The sequence below is a fragment of the Babylonia areolata genome, chromosome 11 (assembly GCF_041734735.1).
Source record: "Babylonia areolata isolate BAREFJ2019XMU chromosome 11, ASM4173473v1, whole genome shotgun sequence".
Taxonomy (NCBI): Eukaryota; Metazoa; Mollusca; class Gastropoda; order Neogastropoda; family Buccinidae; genus Babylonia; species Babylonia areolata.
This window is the reverse complement of record NC_134886.1, coordinates 29060879-29074949: the sequence shown is the minus strand read 5'-3', so window position 1 is coordinate 29074949 and position 14071 is coordinate 29060879. Positions and strand designations below refer to the sequence as shown.

The following is a 14071-nucleotide window of genomic DNA, read 5'->3' as shown; positions in this document are numbered from 1 at the left end:
TTGAGAAAATGAAACTGAAACTATTCATCATGCCTGCTGGTTACCCAAACAAACACATTACATGGTGTAAAGTGTGTTCTTGTGTGTGTGTGTGTGTGTGTGCGTGTGTGTGTGCGTGCGTGCGCGCGCGCGCGCGGGTGTGTGTGTGTGTGTGATTCTTTTTTTAACGCGCGCGTATGAGTGTGTTTATGTGTGTGTATGTGTGCATCTAAATGTGTTTACTATTCATTTTTTTGCTAACGTTACGAGCACACTCAGTAAATTACCTGAACGAAACTCATGTCCTGTGCTGTTGGTCTCGAAGGACCGAGGTTTTTTTTTTTTTTAATATATATTTTTTTAAAGGTAACCACCATTGGCACCTTGGAGGCCTAATCCCAATTATAGGCCTCTTTGATGTGGCGCTGGACACAGGCGCGGGAGGTGGGGGGATGGGCGTGGGGGTGAGAGACAACATCTACGGTGAAGCAGCAAGGAAAGGAAAACAATCAGCTGAGATGGAGAAGAACGCTGGTGGTCCGAGTGTGTGTGTCTAAGACTTCCGCGCTGCTGCCAGTGTGTGGAGGGACAGGGCGTTAGTTTGCAGGAATGACGTGCACAGGTTTCGCTGAAAGAAGAAATTGATGGAACTTTAGACAGATAAAGACTGAGAGGAAGGGCGGACACACATACACGCACACACACGCACGCATGCATGAACACACACACACACACACGCGCGCACACACACACGCACACACACACACACACACAATCAAGAACAGATCATAGAACGACATAAATAAAAGAACTTCCTGGAATGACTTTCCAAGCAATCATTACAATATCTCTCCGTCTCTGTCTGTCTCTGTCTCTCTCTTTCTGTGACTTTGTCTGTCTCTGTCCCTCTCTTTCTGTGTCTTTGTCTGTCTGTCTCTGTCTCTCTGTCTGTCTCTGTCTCTCTCTCATTCTCTCCCTCTCTCTTTCTGTGTCTTTGTCTGTCTCTGTCTTTGTCTGTCTGTCTCTGTTTGTCTGTCTCTCTTTCTGTGTCTTTGTCTGTCTGTCTCTGTTTCTCTCTCGCTGTCTTTGTCTGCCTGACTCTGTCTCTGTCGGTCTGTCTCTCTCTCTCTCCCCCTCTCATTCTCTCCCCTCTCTCTCTCTTTCTTTGTCTTTATCTGTCTGTCTGTCTCTCTCTCTTTCTGTCTTTGTCTGTCTGTCTGTTTCCCTCTCTCTCTCTGTCTTTGCTGTCTGTCTCTGTCTCTCTCTCTCTCTGTGTCTTTTTCTGTCTGTCTCTGTCTGTCTGTCTGTCTCTCTTTTGTGAGAAGGAGGGAGATCGCAAAAGGGGCAGTTCTGCGGCTTGTTTCGTTGAGTTCTTTATTGTTTGTCAGTTTCTGCCTCTCTGTTTGTTTCTGTCTCTCTGTCTGTTTGTCTTTGTGGCCTGTGTCTGTGTGCATGTGCCTGTGTCTGTCTGTCTATCTGTCTCTCTGTCTCTACCTCCTCCTCCCTGTGTTTGTGTGCATGTGCCTGTGTCTGTCTGTCTGTCTCTATCTCCTCCTCCCTGTGTTTGTGTGCATGTGCCTGTGTCTGTCTGTCTGTCTGTACCTCCTCCTGTCTGTGTCTGTGTCTGTGTGCATGTGCCTGTGTCTGTCTGTCTGTCTCTCTGTCTCTACCTCCTCGTCTCTGTATCTGTGTGCATAAGCCTGTGTCTGTCTCTACCTCCTCCTGTCTGTGTCTGTGTGCATGTGCCTGTGTCTGTCTGTCTATCTGTCTCTCTGTCTCTACCTCCTCCTCCCTGTGTCTGTGTGCATGTGCCTGTGTCTGTCTGTCTATCTGTCTCTCTGTCTCTACCTCCTCCTCCCTGTGTTTGTGTGCATGTGCCTGTGTCTGTCTGTCTGTCTCTACCTCCTCCTCCCTGTGTCTGTGTGCATGTGCCTGTGTCTGTCTCTCTGTCTCTACCTCCTCCTCCCTGTGTTTGTGTGCATGTGCCTGTGTCTGTCTCTCTGTCTCTACCTCCTCCTCCCTGTGTCTGTGTGCATGTGCCTGTGTCTGTCTGTCTGTCTCTACCTCCTCCTCCCTGTGTCTGTGTGCATGTGCCTGTGTCTGTCTGTCTGTCTGTCTGTCTGTCTCTCTGTCTCTACCTCCTCGTCTCTGTGTCTGTCTGTGTGCATGTGCCTGTGTCTGTCTGTCTGTCTGTCTGTCTGTCTCTACCTCCTCTCTGTATCTGTGTGCATGTGCCTGTGTCTGTCTGTCTGTCTGTCTGTCTGTCTCTACCTCCTCCCCCCTGTGTTTGTGTGCATGTGCCTGTGTCTGTCTGTCTGTCTCTACCTCCTCCTGTCTGTGTCTGTGTCTGTGTGCATGTGCCTGTGTCTATCTGTCTGTCTGTCTATCTGTCTGTCTGTCTCTACCTCCTCCCGTCTGTGTCTGTGTGCATGTGCCTGTGTCTGTCTGTCTGTCTGTACCTCCTCCTTTCTGATGGAAAGCTTTGCTGATCCTATGTAGAAATTAAGTATCAGATAGAAAATGTTGCTATTTCTGTCTATGAATTAAAAAAAATCATATGATGGTACTATTCTCAAAGACGTCTTTCTCCTTCCCTCCCTCCCTCCCTCTGTGTCTCTGTTGGTCTGTCTATCTGTCTGTCCGTCTTTCTCTATTTTCTCTACATTTCTCGGCGCATAAACGTTATTCTAAAGAGTGTGTTTGCGTTTATGTGTACAATTTCCATGTAGTCCTTTCCATGATTTGTAATGGATGTGATGCTTTGATTTTTTTTTTTTTCATCCTTTCTCGTTTGATGTTATGTGATGCTATTTGCAATTCATTTGTTTATATTTTCCCCCAATTTTCTCCCTTTGGGGGCTGGATGAAAAAAAGCATTGTTGCTTATTCTATTACCCTCAGAAATAAAATTCATTCATTCATTCATTCATTCATTCATTCATTCTCTGTGTCTGTGTGCCTGTGTCTGTCTGTCTGTCTGTTGGGACAGTTTAAGTACCCCTACGCCTTCTGTTGTTGTTGTTTTATTTGGATCGTCTGTTTTCCAGTACGGACTGTCACCAGGTTAAGAGCATTGTGCAGACAGAGAGAGAGAGAGAGAGAGAGAGAGAGAGAGAGATAGACACACACACACACACACACACACACACACACACACACACACACACACACACACACACACACACACACACAATCAAGCAAACAAGCAAACAAGCACAGTCACAAAGAAACATTCACCAACAGTCTTCAACAGCGGCGACAGTGATGACCCATCAAGACCGGTCATGGCGTAGATACCTAGACACCACCACCACCACCACTCACCCTCACACCGCCCCACATCCTCACATCACACCCCCACCTCTCACAACCACCACACCTCTCTATACCACCATTCAAATCTCGCTGAACACTTCCACACGCATACAAGACTGGACTGCAGGGACATTAAGTGTCCCCGTTTGCTGTTGATGGCACGATTGGAAGGGAACCAGTAGATGCTATCAGCTCAGCTCCCAGGTCCACGGAAGCTCATAAATCAGGCGGCCAAAGAGCCGTTTTGCATAATAGGTTCCCCGTGGTGTGAATAAGAGAGTGGTAGTGTCGGCTAGTCACATGTCTGCTGTGTAGAATAGGCGCCACGCCGCAATAGCCTGTTTTACCGACAGGAAAAAACAATAATAAGAAGAAAAAACGCACCAAAAACACCTCACTATATAATCTATGTATTCGCTTTCGGAGGCATCAGGACTCCGCCCCCCTCGAGCAACAAAACTTTCACATCATCGATCGCAGGACTGAACAATTTGACATCATGGGCGGCAAACCAGTAAGTCGTTAAAATCTAGGTTCTGAGACATATTACGTTCTGTAACTGAACTGCAGTTAAAACCACAACGCCGTGTACCCTCCGACACACCACCCCCAACACACGCACACAAGCCTCAGCTACTTTTCTGTCTTCTCATAACATTTGAAAGGATTGCGATGATGATATCTAAACAGCACGGAGCTAACTCTGCCTCCTCCACCTGGGTCCAGGAGCCAGTTGCATTGCTCGGACGGAAGAGCCTAGTATGGTCGTAACCCGCTACTAACTGTGTGTAGTATGGAACTGACCAATGGCGTAGTTCGGTCAACGTAGGCATTTAGTCACGTGTAACTGTCAAAAAGTTAGAACGGCACATGAAGCCTGTTTTCTCCACAGACGGTCCAATGATGTATATTATGTCTGTGGTGTCCGCCGCTGTCCCTGCATCATATCCCATAAATAGTCCTTCGTCACACACCATCGTACGGACCACAGCATTGAACATCTTTTACCACCGAAAAATGACCACTGCCGGACATCTGTTCAGAACAACTTGACCTTAAGGGCTTACTGCGATAGGTCGTTAAACTCCACTCCACACCATCGTACCAATGGTCAACAACTGGTACGTGTCTTGCTGAACAAGGAGAGAAAGGTGGCACAATGATTACTTACAACGATTATCTGCCAATACAGTGTCCGTGAGGGTCCGGGTTCGAATCCCGGTTTTACTTTTCTCCCATGTTTGACTGGAAAACCAAACAGAGGGTCTGGTCATTCGGACGAAACAATAACCGTGTACAGCACGCACTTCGCGCACTGAAAAAGAACCCATGGCAACATAAGTGTTCTCCTCTCGCAACATTATGTAGAACAGATCTACTCCGACAGGTACACAGATATATATGCATGCACTCAAGGCCTGACTAAGCGCGTTGCTGGTGCTCAAGCATCTGCCTGGCAGATGTGGTGAAGCGTACATGGATTTGTCCGAACGCTGTGACGCCTCCTTGAGGAACTGAAAGTGAAACATATTGCCAGTTGTCAACAAGTGAGATGCACCTTGCTGCACAAGTCAACATTAGGGGTGGGGAGCACTGAAGAGACGATGTGCTATTTGAAGCACAGTACAATGCTAGGAATCGAAAAAGATTTTTTTTTTTCTGTTTGTGTTCAAGAACTTTCTCAGGGGTCGCTGAACACGGAGAAAGAATGAAGGGTGTGTGAGGCCTGCTGATAAACAACAACAACAATAACAACAACAACAACACTTAACTGTTTGGTTAACGTTTTACATGTGGAGGTTTACCAGCCCCTCCTCTGCTTCCCTCCCCCAACGACCTCACCCCCCCCACCCCCACCACCCCCAAAAAAAGGTGGTTGGGGGATATTCTCATTGCCCATCTTAACATGTGATTCTGGTGGTGTCAGTATCAGTATCAGTATCAGTAGCTCAAGGAGGCGTCACTGCGTTCGGACAAATCCATATACGCTACACCACATCTGCCAAACAGATGCCTGACCAGCAGCGTAACCCAACGCGCTTGGTGTTGTGTAAGACAGGTCGACCTCCCCTCCTCCCTCATACCGCCACATCCCCAGCTACTTGCGGCGGTTAATCATTCCCTTCAGTGGTTCGAGTCGACGTTTAACTCTCTCCATACGAACGGCGAAAGAGACGACGTTAACAGTGTTTCACCCCAATTACCATCATCAAAATATTGCAAGCGGAAGGCTCTTATACTGAAGATGTGAATGTTGACAAAGAATACCACAATTCTGAAGACGGAAGCTAAAGGTTGGGTCATTCAGACACCCACTGGACATCCGAGGGGGTCTGTGTAGAGGAGAAGAGAGGACTGGCCGTACTGAGTGAGTTAACCCGTGTGTAGATCGACAAGTGAAAGTTGTGAGTTCGAATCCCGTGCTCCCCCGCTCCTACCCTCACCCTGGTGACCCTGTATTTTCTTTCGTATGTGGACTATTGGTTCCTGGATATCTTCAAGTTCAAAACGACTTTTCTCTTTGTGCCCCCCCCCCCCCTCCCCCTGTTTTTTCCTCTCTGTTCTTCTTCTCTCTTGCTGTTGTTGTCGCTGTTGTTATCATCATCATTATTGTTACTATCACACACACACACACACACATATATAATACATATATACGTATATACATAATTATATATCTCCTTTTTTTTAAACAACTTTCTGGCTCTGGCGATATCACATTGAATTGTCTCATACCAGTTGGTGCTTTGATGACGTCATAAACGGAAGCCACCAGCTCTGCCTCGACTGAAGTGGTTTACAGAGATCTCTGGAACTCTGACAGTTCCCTTCTCTTTCCCCCCCCTCTCTCTCTCACTCTCTGTCTCTGTCTCTCCTTGTGGAGGGCTAGCGTGTCATAACCAAGACAGGCCGAATCAGTGCTTCCTGTATGGTTTTCAGTTGGGAGCTATAAAATCCTTTGTCCCTAATGGGAATCCTGACCAGCTGATTAACAATTTAAATTCCTTTGACACTGCATCCGAAGGTACACGAATAAAACCAAGAGCAAGCATTGCAGAGTGGCAGACAGTTCTAGATCTTGAGGAGCATCACAATGCTAGGGTGTCTACCATCAATACAGCTTTAAGACTCGGGAAAGAATCCGTCAAGATTAGACCCTACATTGAGACAGATGGCCCATTTTCCAACATCAGAGCAAGAAGTGTGTGTTTTGTTATGTGAAGCCAGACCTGTCACTTAACAGACATGTCGTGAAGACTTGATCCCGGGTGGATGGGCAAAAAGGTCGTTTCATTCATTTTCGTTATATTTTAATTCCCCGTAGAAACAGTGAGTGACATTTCCGTCGAGTCGTGTAACGTAAACGACGTGTGGATTAGCCGCTGAAGACCTCATCTTGACACTTATGAAAGGTGGGCTTTAGGGACACGAGAGGAAAACGGCAAGATTACCTCAGCACCTATACCCGTCTTTCCCTCCACCCCTACTGTGCCGGTTTGCCCCCTGTCAACCCCTGCCTCTCGAATAACCCCGGCGTTTTCCGACGTAGTGGCTGACGGTGAACGGTGCATGCTTTGACACAAGCTTCCAAAGATGGGTTTTGATGCTCGCCAGTCTACAGTTACTGATTTATGAGTGACTCCCTCCCCCACTACTTTACCCCCGTGCACACAGCAGGCTGAATGCTGGTCTTCGTGGCAGTCGACACAAACTGTACTGTCTCTGGTGAGTTTTAATGTCTTTGTATTTGTATTTGTATTTCTTTTTATCACAACAGATTTCTCTGTGTGAAGTTTGGGCTGCTCTCCCCAGGGACAGCGCGTCGCTACACTACAGCGCCACCCATTAAAAATTTTTTTTTTCTTGCGTGCAGTTTTGTTGGTTTTTCCTATCGAAGTGGATTTTTTCTACAGAATATTGCCAGGAACAATCTTTTGTTGCCGTGAGTTCTTTTACGTGCGCTAAGTGCATGCTGCACACGGGACCTCGGTTTATCGTCTCATCCGAATGACTAGCGTCCAGACCACCACTCATGGTCTAGTGGAGGGGGAGAAAATATTGGCGGCTGAGCCGTGATTCGAACCAGCGCGCTCAGATTCTCTCGCTTCCTACGCGGACGCATTACCTCAAGGCCATCACTCCACTTGGTGTCACACCCTTCTTGGTTTCATGCCAGCTTTCTTTTCTGCGTTCGTGGGCTGCATCTCCCACGTTCACTAGTATGTACACGAGTGGGCTTTTACGTGTATGACCGTTTTTACCCTGCCATGTAGGCAGCCATACTCCGCTTTCGGGGGTGTGCATGCTGGATATGTTCTTGTTTCCACAACCCACCGAACGCTGACATGGATAACAGGATCTTTAACGTGCGTATTTGATCTTCTGTTTGCATATACACACGAAGGGGGTTCAGGCACTAGCAGGTCTGCAAATATGTTGACCTGGATATCGGAAAAATCTCCACCCTTTACCCACCAGGCGCCGTCACCAAGATTCGAACCCGGGACCCTTTCAGATTGAAAGTCCAACGCTTTAACCACTCGGCTATTGCGCCCGTCATGCAAGCTTTAGAGAATTGCAGTTCGTATCATTAATACAAATCCCAGTCGCTCCTTTTCTATCTTTTTTTTTTCACAGGTTGTTCTTCAGAGAGTGAGTGAGAGAGAGAGAGAGAGAGAGAGAGAGAGAGAGAGAGAGAGAGAGAGGTCGAACTCTTTAATGACTCGGTCATTCTGCCCGTGTCAAGTGTGTGTGTGTGTGGGGGGGGGGGGGGGGGGGGGGGCGAGGTGGAGGGGGATATACTAAAGTACACAGCAACGGTAGTCCAAACCAGGATGTCAACGTAGGGAGGAAACAAGTTACAAATCGAGAAAACAGATTTTGATCATAAATGCGTATCGATTAACAATCATTTTCGAACCTCAGTGGGAAAAAGAACAAGAAAAAAAAAGTAAACTATTCGAAAAAGTGAAATTTATCACCAGAGTATTCATGTCACATTTTCTACAGATACGTTTCTCTCTTAAAACCCTTCAGTGTCGGGGGAAAACCAGTAGAAAGCTGTGTTTCGAGTCATGAAACAATCTCCAAAACAATCAACCTCAAACTGAGAAAACACCTGTTTTGAAATATACCACTCCAGATGAACTGTGTGAATTTTCAGCCTTCCAGAGTTATTTCCCTTTTTCTGATGACGTCATCAGTGACATCACTATGTACGTACATGATACGTACAATGGCAATCAAGAGGTTTCAATATTCCGTTTGCCAGTCATGTTTCAAATAGGAAAGAGTGATTGTTACATGTATCTTTGAATAATAAAATTACGTTTGTACTGGATAAGTGCGGAATATATTTTATATCTTTAATTCCTTTTCACAGTAAATATAAAACTGCATTTAGATATTACTTTGATGTAAAGAATGCATCCCTATCTTTTTCAAAATTATCTTTTGAAGCAGTAATGACATTGCAACATCGATATTTATGAAAAAAAATGTCTGTGATTTCCAAACACAATCCAGTTTCGTTTCAACAAAAATTGTTGAGAATATTACTTATCCATTCCGAACTATAAATCCTTTTCGGATACAAATTCATACATTTTAAAGACAGTTTTTTTTTTCTGAATCACGAGACACAAGAGAAGTCCAAAATCTAATTAGTCTTAATTTGATCAGGACTGGCAGTGGGCATATTCCAGTTTCACCGTATACAAATGTATCTATTCTACTTTTCTTCAGTCAAGATAAACGCTTTCAGAATTTTCACTGCAACTTCTCTGGAATATCCAAAATCTATTTTTTAACGGCAACTTCTCTGGGATTTCAATATCTTCATACACTCATTTCACTATCATTTTTCATACACAGGAGGAAGGTGGCAGAATGGTTAAGACGCTCAGCTGCCAATACAGAGAGTCCGTGAGGGTGTGGGTTCGAATCCCGCTCTCGCCCTTTCTCCTAAGTTTGACTGGAAAATCAAACTGAGCGTCTAGTCTTTCGGATGAGACGATAAACCGAGGTCCCGTGTGCAGCACGCACTTGGCGCACTGAAAAAGAACCCATGGCAACGAGAGTGTTGTCCTCTGGCGAAATTACGTAAAATGAAATCCCCTTTCATAGGTACACAAATATGTAAGCATGCACTCAAGGCCTGACTAAGCGCGTTGGGTTATGCTGCTGGTCAGGCATCTGCTCAACAGATGTGGTGTAGCGTGTATGGATTTGTCCGAACGCAGTGACGCCTCCTTGAGAAAGTGAAACTGAAACTGAAACTTTTCATACACCCATATTTCACAATCATTTAATCATTTATTGAAACCAGAACAACGATTGATTGATACGAATCAAAGGGAACATCTACGGGTAAATTTTGATCCAGATGTTTGCACCAAAGAAAATATTGGCTTTTGTGCTTTCTTTCCCTTGAAGAACTTTCCGTTTTGACTGAAAGTTATCCATAAGTACTTTAAAAGAATCCATGACACTAATATGTTTACTTTCAAACCTGAAATACATTCTTAAGTGTTGAATATCTACTCTTTTGTCTGTATTTACGTTAAATTATCATTCCCGACAATAGTTAATGAACCACACCCAGAGTTTTCAGTTAACTGTCTTTTGAATCCGCCTATAAAACCGTCTCATCTGCTTATAAAAGAACCAATAAATGCAAATAATTACCACACACACACACACACACACACACACACACACAGAGGCACGCACACACGTACACATGCACCCCCCCCCCCTACACACACACACACACACACACACACACGCACACGTACACACTCACATATGCACATAGGCCTTCGTCTAAACGCACGCTATGTGGTTCAACATTAAATTGACGAACAAAATATCCCCCCTCAACATTTTTCTTGTTAGCAAGACAAATGTAAATTACTTTCTTTCAGTCTGTTTCATTTACTTAGAGTTCAAAATTACCAACTTGAGATGACAAACAAAAAATATATCAACCATTATTTCTAGAAAGCTGAATCGTACAAATCGTCCATGATACACACGCCTGCACGCGGCATATATTGACACAGACACACTCACGCGCGCGCACAAATTGACACAGACACACAGACACAGACACACAAACACTCTCCCTCCCTCTCTCCCTCTCTCTCGATGCTTCAGTGTAATGGACCTGCCCCCCCCCCCCCCCCCCCCGCCCCCCTACCCCACCACCCCTTCCCAAGTGTTTGTATAATGGCCTGAGGCCAATGTACAATAAACCATTTGCCTTGTCTTGTCTTGTCTTGTCTCCCAATGCTTGTGTGGGAACGCGCGCGCGCACATGATAATTCACAAAACATGCAAACATGGACGCATAGCCTAAGCTTAGATTTTGCGTGAGTGATCATTTTTGAAAGCACGAATTTCTGTCAAGACATACTGCTGATAATGATGATAATTTTATATATTTACTTTCCCAAATAAAGTTGTCAATCATTATTAGCAGTTATTATTTCAAATACAATTTTCATGATATTTTATGAAAGTTGTATTTGAAAATATCGTGAAGTAGGCAATGATAATGCAACAATTCAGATTTGTGAGACTGCTCTCTCTGTCTCTCTATCTGTTTGTTTGTTTGTGTCTATCTCTCATTCTCCCACTGTGTGTGTGTGTGTGTGTGTGTGTGTGTGTGTGTGCGTGCGTGCGTGCGTGCGTGCGTGTGTGTGTGTGTGTGAATGTGTGTGTAAGAGAGAGAGAGAAAGAGAGAGAGGAGAGAGAGAGAGAGAGAATCTTTGTGTGTCCTACACATAATTTTAAGCGCAAGCTTTTTTCTTTTCTCTTTTTTCTTCTTTTTCTTTTTTAAAGAAATACTACCTACAAGGCAAAGTAAATTGTCATAATAATTATGAACGCATTCATGAAATAATAACCCCCTCCCCCCCAACCACCCACCCAATAAAAACCGAGAAAAAAAAAAGAAGAAAAAAAAGATGAGTTCCGCCCTTCCTTCTTCACATGCCTGCCTACCACCCTCATCCCCAACCTTCACCACCACCCTGCCTCCTCCCCTTCCTTCCTTCCCAGACCGTAGTCCCACTCTCATATTCTCCCCTCACACACACCTACACACCCACACACACCACCCTCCTCCTCCACCTTCCCCCCCCCCCACCCCTCCCTCCACTCACTCCGCCTCCGACCGGCCCCCCCCCCCCCCTCCCCCCTCCGTACCGACAGGCAGGCCAGGAAGGCTGGTAGCAAATGCTAATCCTTCACACCTTCCACGCTTTGAAGTTGGCCGCCTGACCCCACTGCGCGTGAAGGTGTGCGCTTCATTCATTGAGACGACGGCGCGAGCGCTCTCCAAGGCTCTTAGCCAATCAGAGGCCGCGCCTACTTTTCGTCTGCGTTCTTCCAATTTCAAGGGAGACTGTCAGATTCACGAAAACCGTGCAGGGAGTTGCGGTTGGAAGTCTGTCAGACTTTGGCTTCCCTTGTTGTTAGTTTGGTTTTTGTTGTTTGTTGGTGCAGCGGACAGACATAAAAGATCGACTGTGTGAGTTTCTCTCTTTTCTCGTTTGTTTGTGACTCCGACAATGTGTTCGTGTTTGTACAGAAATTACTTTTTTTTTCCTCGCCACTCTCGGTGATCGAAGAGTAGTGTAGAGTTCATCACATTAGAAAAAAAAATTGCTTGACGAAGAAAGAAGGGTTGAGTTTTGGTTTTGGGATCGATCTGTCAGTCGTGGAAGCTGTGTCAGACAAAACTGGTGATAACTGTTCACACTGATTCACGTGAGACATGCTACGGTTGGTCTGCACGTGGGACGAGGGGGAACGACTCGATCTTTCCGTCACAATCTCTTCACACTGGGGGGAAAAAAAAAGTGATCCACGATCGGGACTGATCCCAGAGCTTGCCGTCGCTGTGTGACAGACAGACAGACAGGGCGGAGGACACGCCCCATAAGTTAACTGAGACCACTAAACCTGTCAGTTACACGAAGAGAGAACAAACGGAAAAGGACAACTCGGAAGAAGGAACTTATTTCTCAACGAAACCTCCCCCCCCCACCCCCTCCGAAAAAAACAAAAAAACAAAAAAAAACCCAAAAAAACAAAGGGGTTGAGGACTGAGGAGGAACAAGCGATGTCGGGCAAGAACACTCGGCAACGAGGGTGTGGAATGGAAGACATGTCGCGTGCTCGTCGACAAGACAGGGGAATTTGGCGAACGTGGCGGACACGGGATGTTGTGTTGGCTGTCCTGTGGCTGTGTGGTTTATGGCCGGCCTGCATGGGAATAAAGGCCAAGATTCCCCTCGTCAGTGAGGAGGTGCCCGAGTCCTCCCTTCACAGGAATGAGCCGGGTAAGTTGTGGCACTAGCAGCATGCATACAATGTACTTCACGGTACATCAGCATAGTCCAGGGTCTTGAAGTGTGGCTGGCTTTGAGGGAGGTCGCAGCAGTGCTGTTTTGAGTATTTATGATGGTGATGATGATGATGATGATGATTATCATCGTCATCATCATTATCATTCATCACAATCACCATCACCGTAATCATTATTATCGAAGATTTGTGGTATTATTATTATTATTATTATTATCATCATCATCATCATCATCATCATAAGTGGAGTGATGGCCTAGAGTTAACGCGTCCGCATGAGAAGCGAGAGAATCTGAGCGCGCTGGTTCGAATCACGGCTCAGCCGCCGATAGATTCTCCCCCTCCACTAGACCTTTGAGTGGTGGTCTGGACGCTAGTCATTCGGATGAGACGATAAACCGAGGTCCCGTGTGCAGCATGCACTTAGCGCGCGTAAAAGAACCCACAGCAACAAAAGGGTCGTTCCTGGCAAAATTCTGCAGAAAATCCACTTTCCACTTCGATACAAATAAAAATACAAAAAATGGGTGGCGCTGTAGTGTAGCGGCGCGCTCTCCCTGGTGGAGCGCAGCCCGAATTTCACACAGAGAAATCTGTTGTGATACAATGAAATACAAATACAAATTATCATCACAATTACCATCACCGTCATCATCATTACAGAAGATTTGTGATAATAGTTTACTGATTTGTTGAACGCATGCTATAGCCTTCACATTCACACGCACACTAAACCTAATCAAATCATGGTGCTTACAGCCTCGCCGACTGCCAAGGCCATATCAAGGCTATCGCTACGCTAGCATCTACTTCCAGCCAGGGGTAAAAAATTGCAATGAAAACTAATCACTGCTTCAGTCTTTACACTCGATCCATTACACCTACACAAATAAACAACAGACGAAACAGCAGACAAACACACTATACAGACACGGCTTACGAAAAAGAGATATACACTAACACAGACACGCGCGTGTGTTCGAAGTGACGAATATACAGAAAAACACAAATAACTTTTTTTTTACCCGAAAATCAGTAGTTTTCAGAATGCACGTAAAAAAAAAAAGAAAAAAAAAAAAAGATGAATGGCCATTAACAACCATATCTTCTTTTTTGTCGATATTTTGGAAGGAGAGGGGTAGGGATGATTCCACACAGATAAGACAGACAGACACACACACACACACACGCACACACACACACACACACACACACACACACACACACACAGACAGAGAGAAAAAGAAAAAGCAAACAAACAAAAACTAAAATAAACTACACCAACTAATCCGCAGCTCAGGAAAAAAATACCTTCGTAAGTTAGTGTCCCCTCATTCTTGCATAATGTATGAACATAAATAATGTATATAATGGTGTGTGTGTGTGTGTGTGTGTGTGTGTG

General features: G+C 45.4%; 1 protein-coding gene across 2 annotated transcripts in view; it reads left to right on the top strand.

Moving 5' to 3' along the window:
* The first annotated feature begins 12356 nt into the window (after nucleotides 1–12356).
* The window catches only part of LOC143287636 (chordin-like), a 145922-nt gene continuing 144207 nt past the window's right edge, over nucleotides 12357–14071 (top strand). For both annotated transcript variants that reach the window (XM_076595757.1, XM_076595756.1), the window contains exon 1: nucleotides 12357–12644. In XM_076595757.1, the coding sequence (XP_076451872.1) occupies nucleotides 12425–12644 (220 nt within the window). In that variant the 5' untranslated portion in view covers nucleotides 12357–12424. The remainder of the gene's footprint in view (nucleotides 12645–14071) is intronic.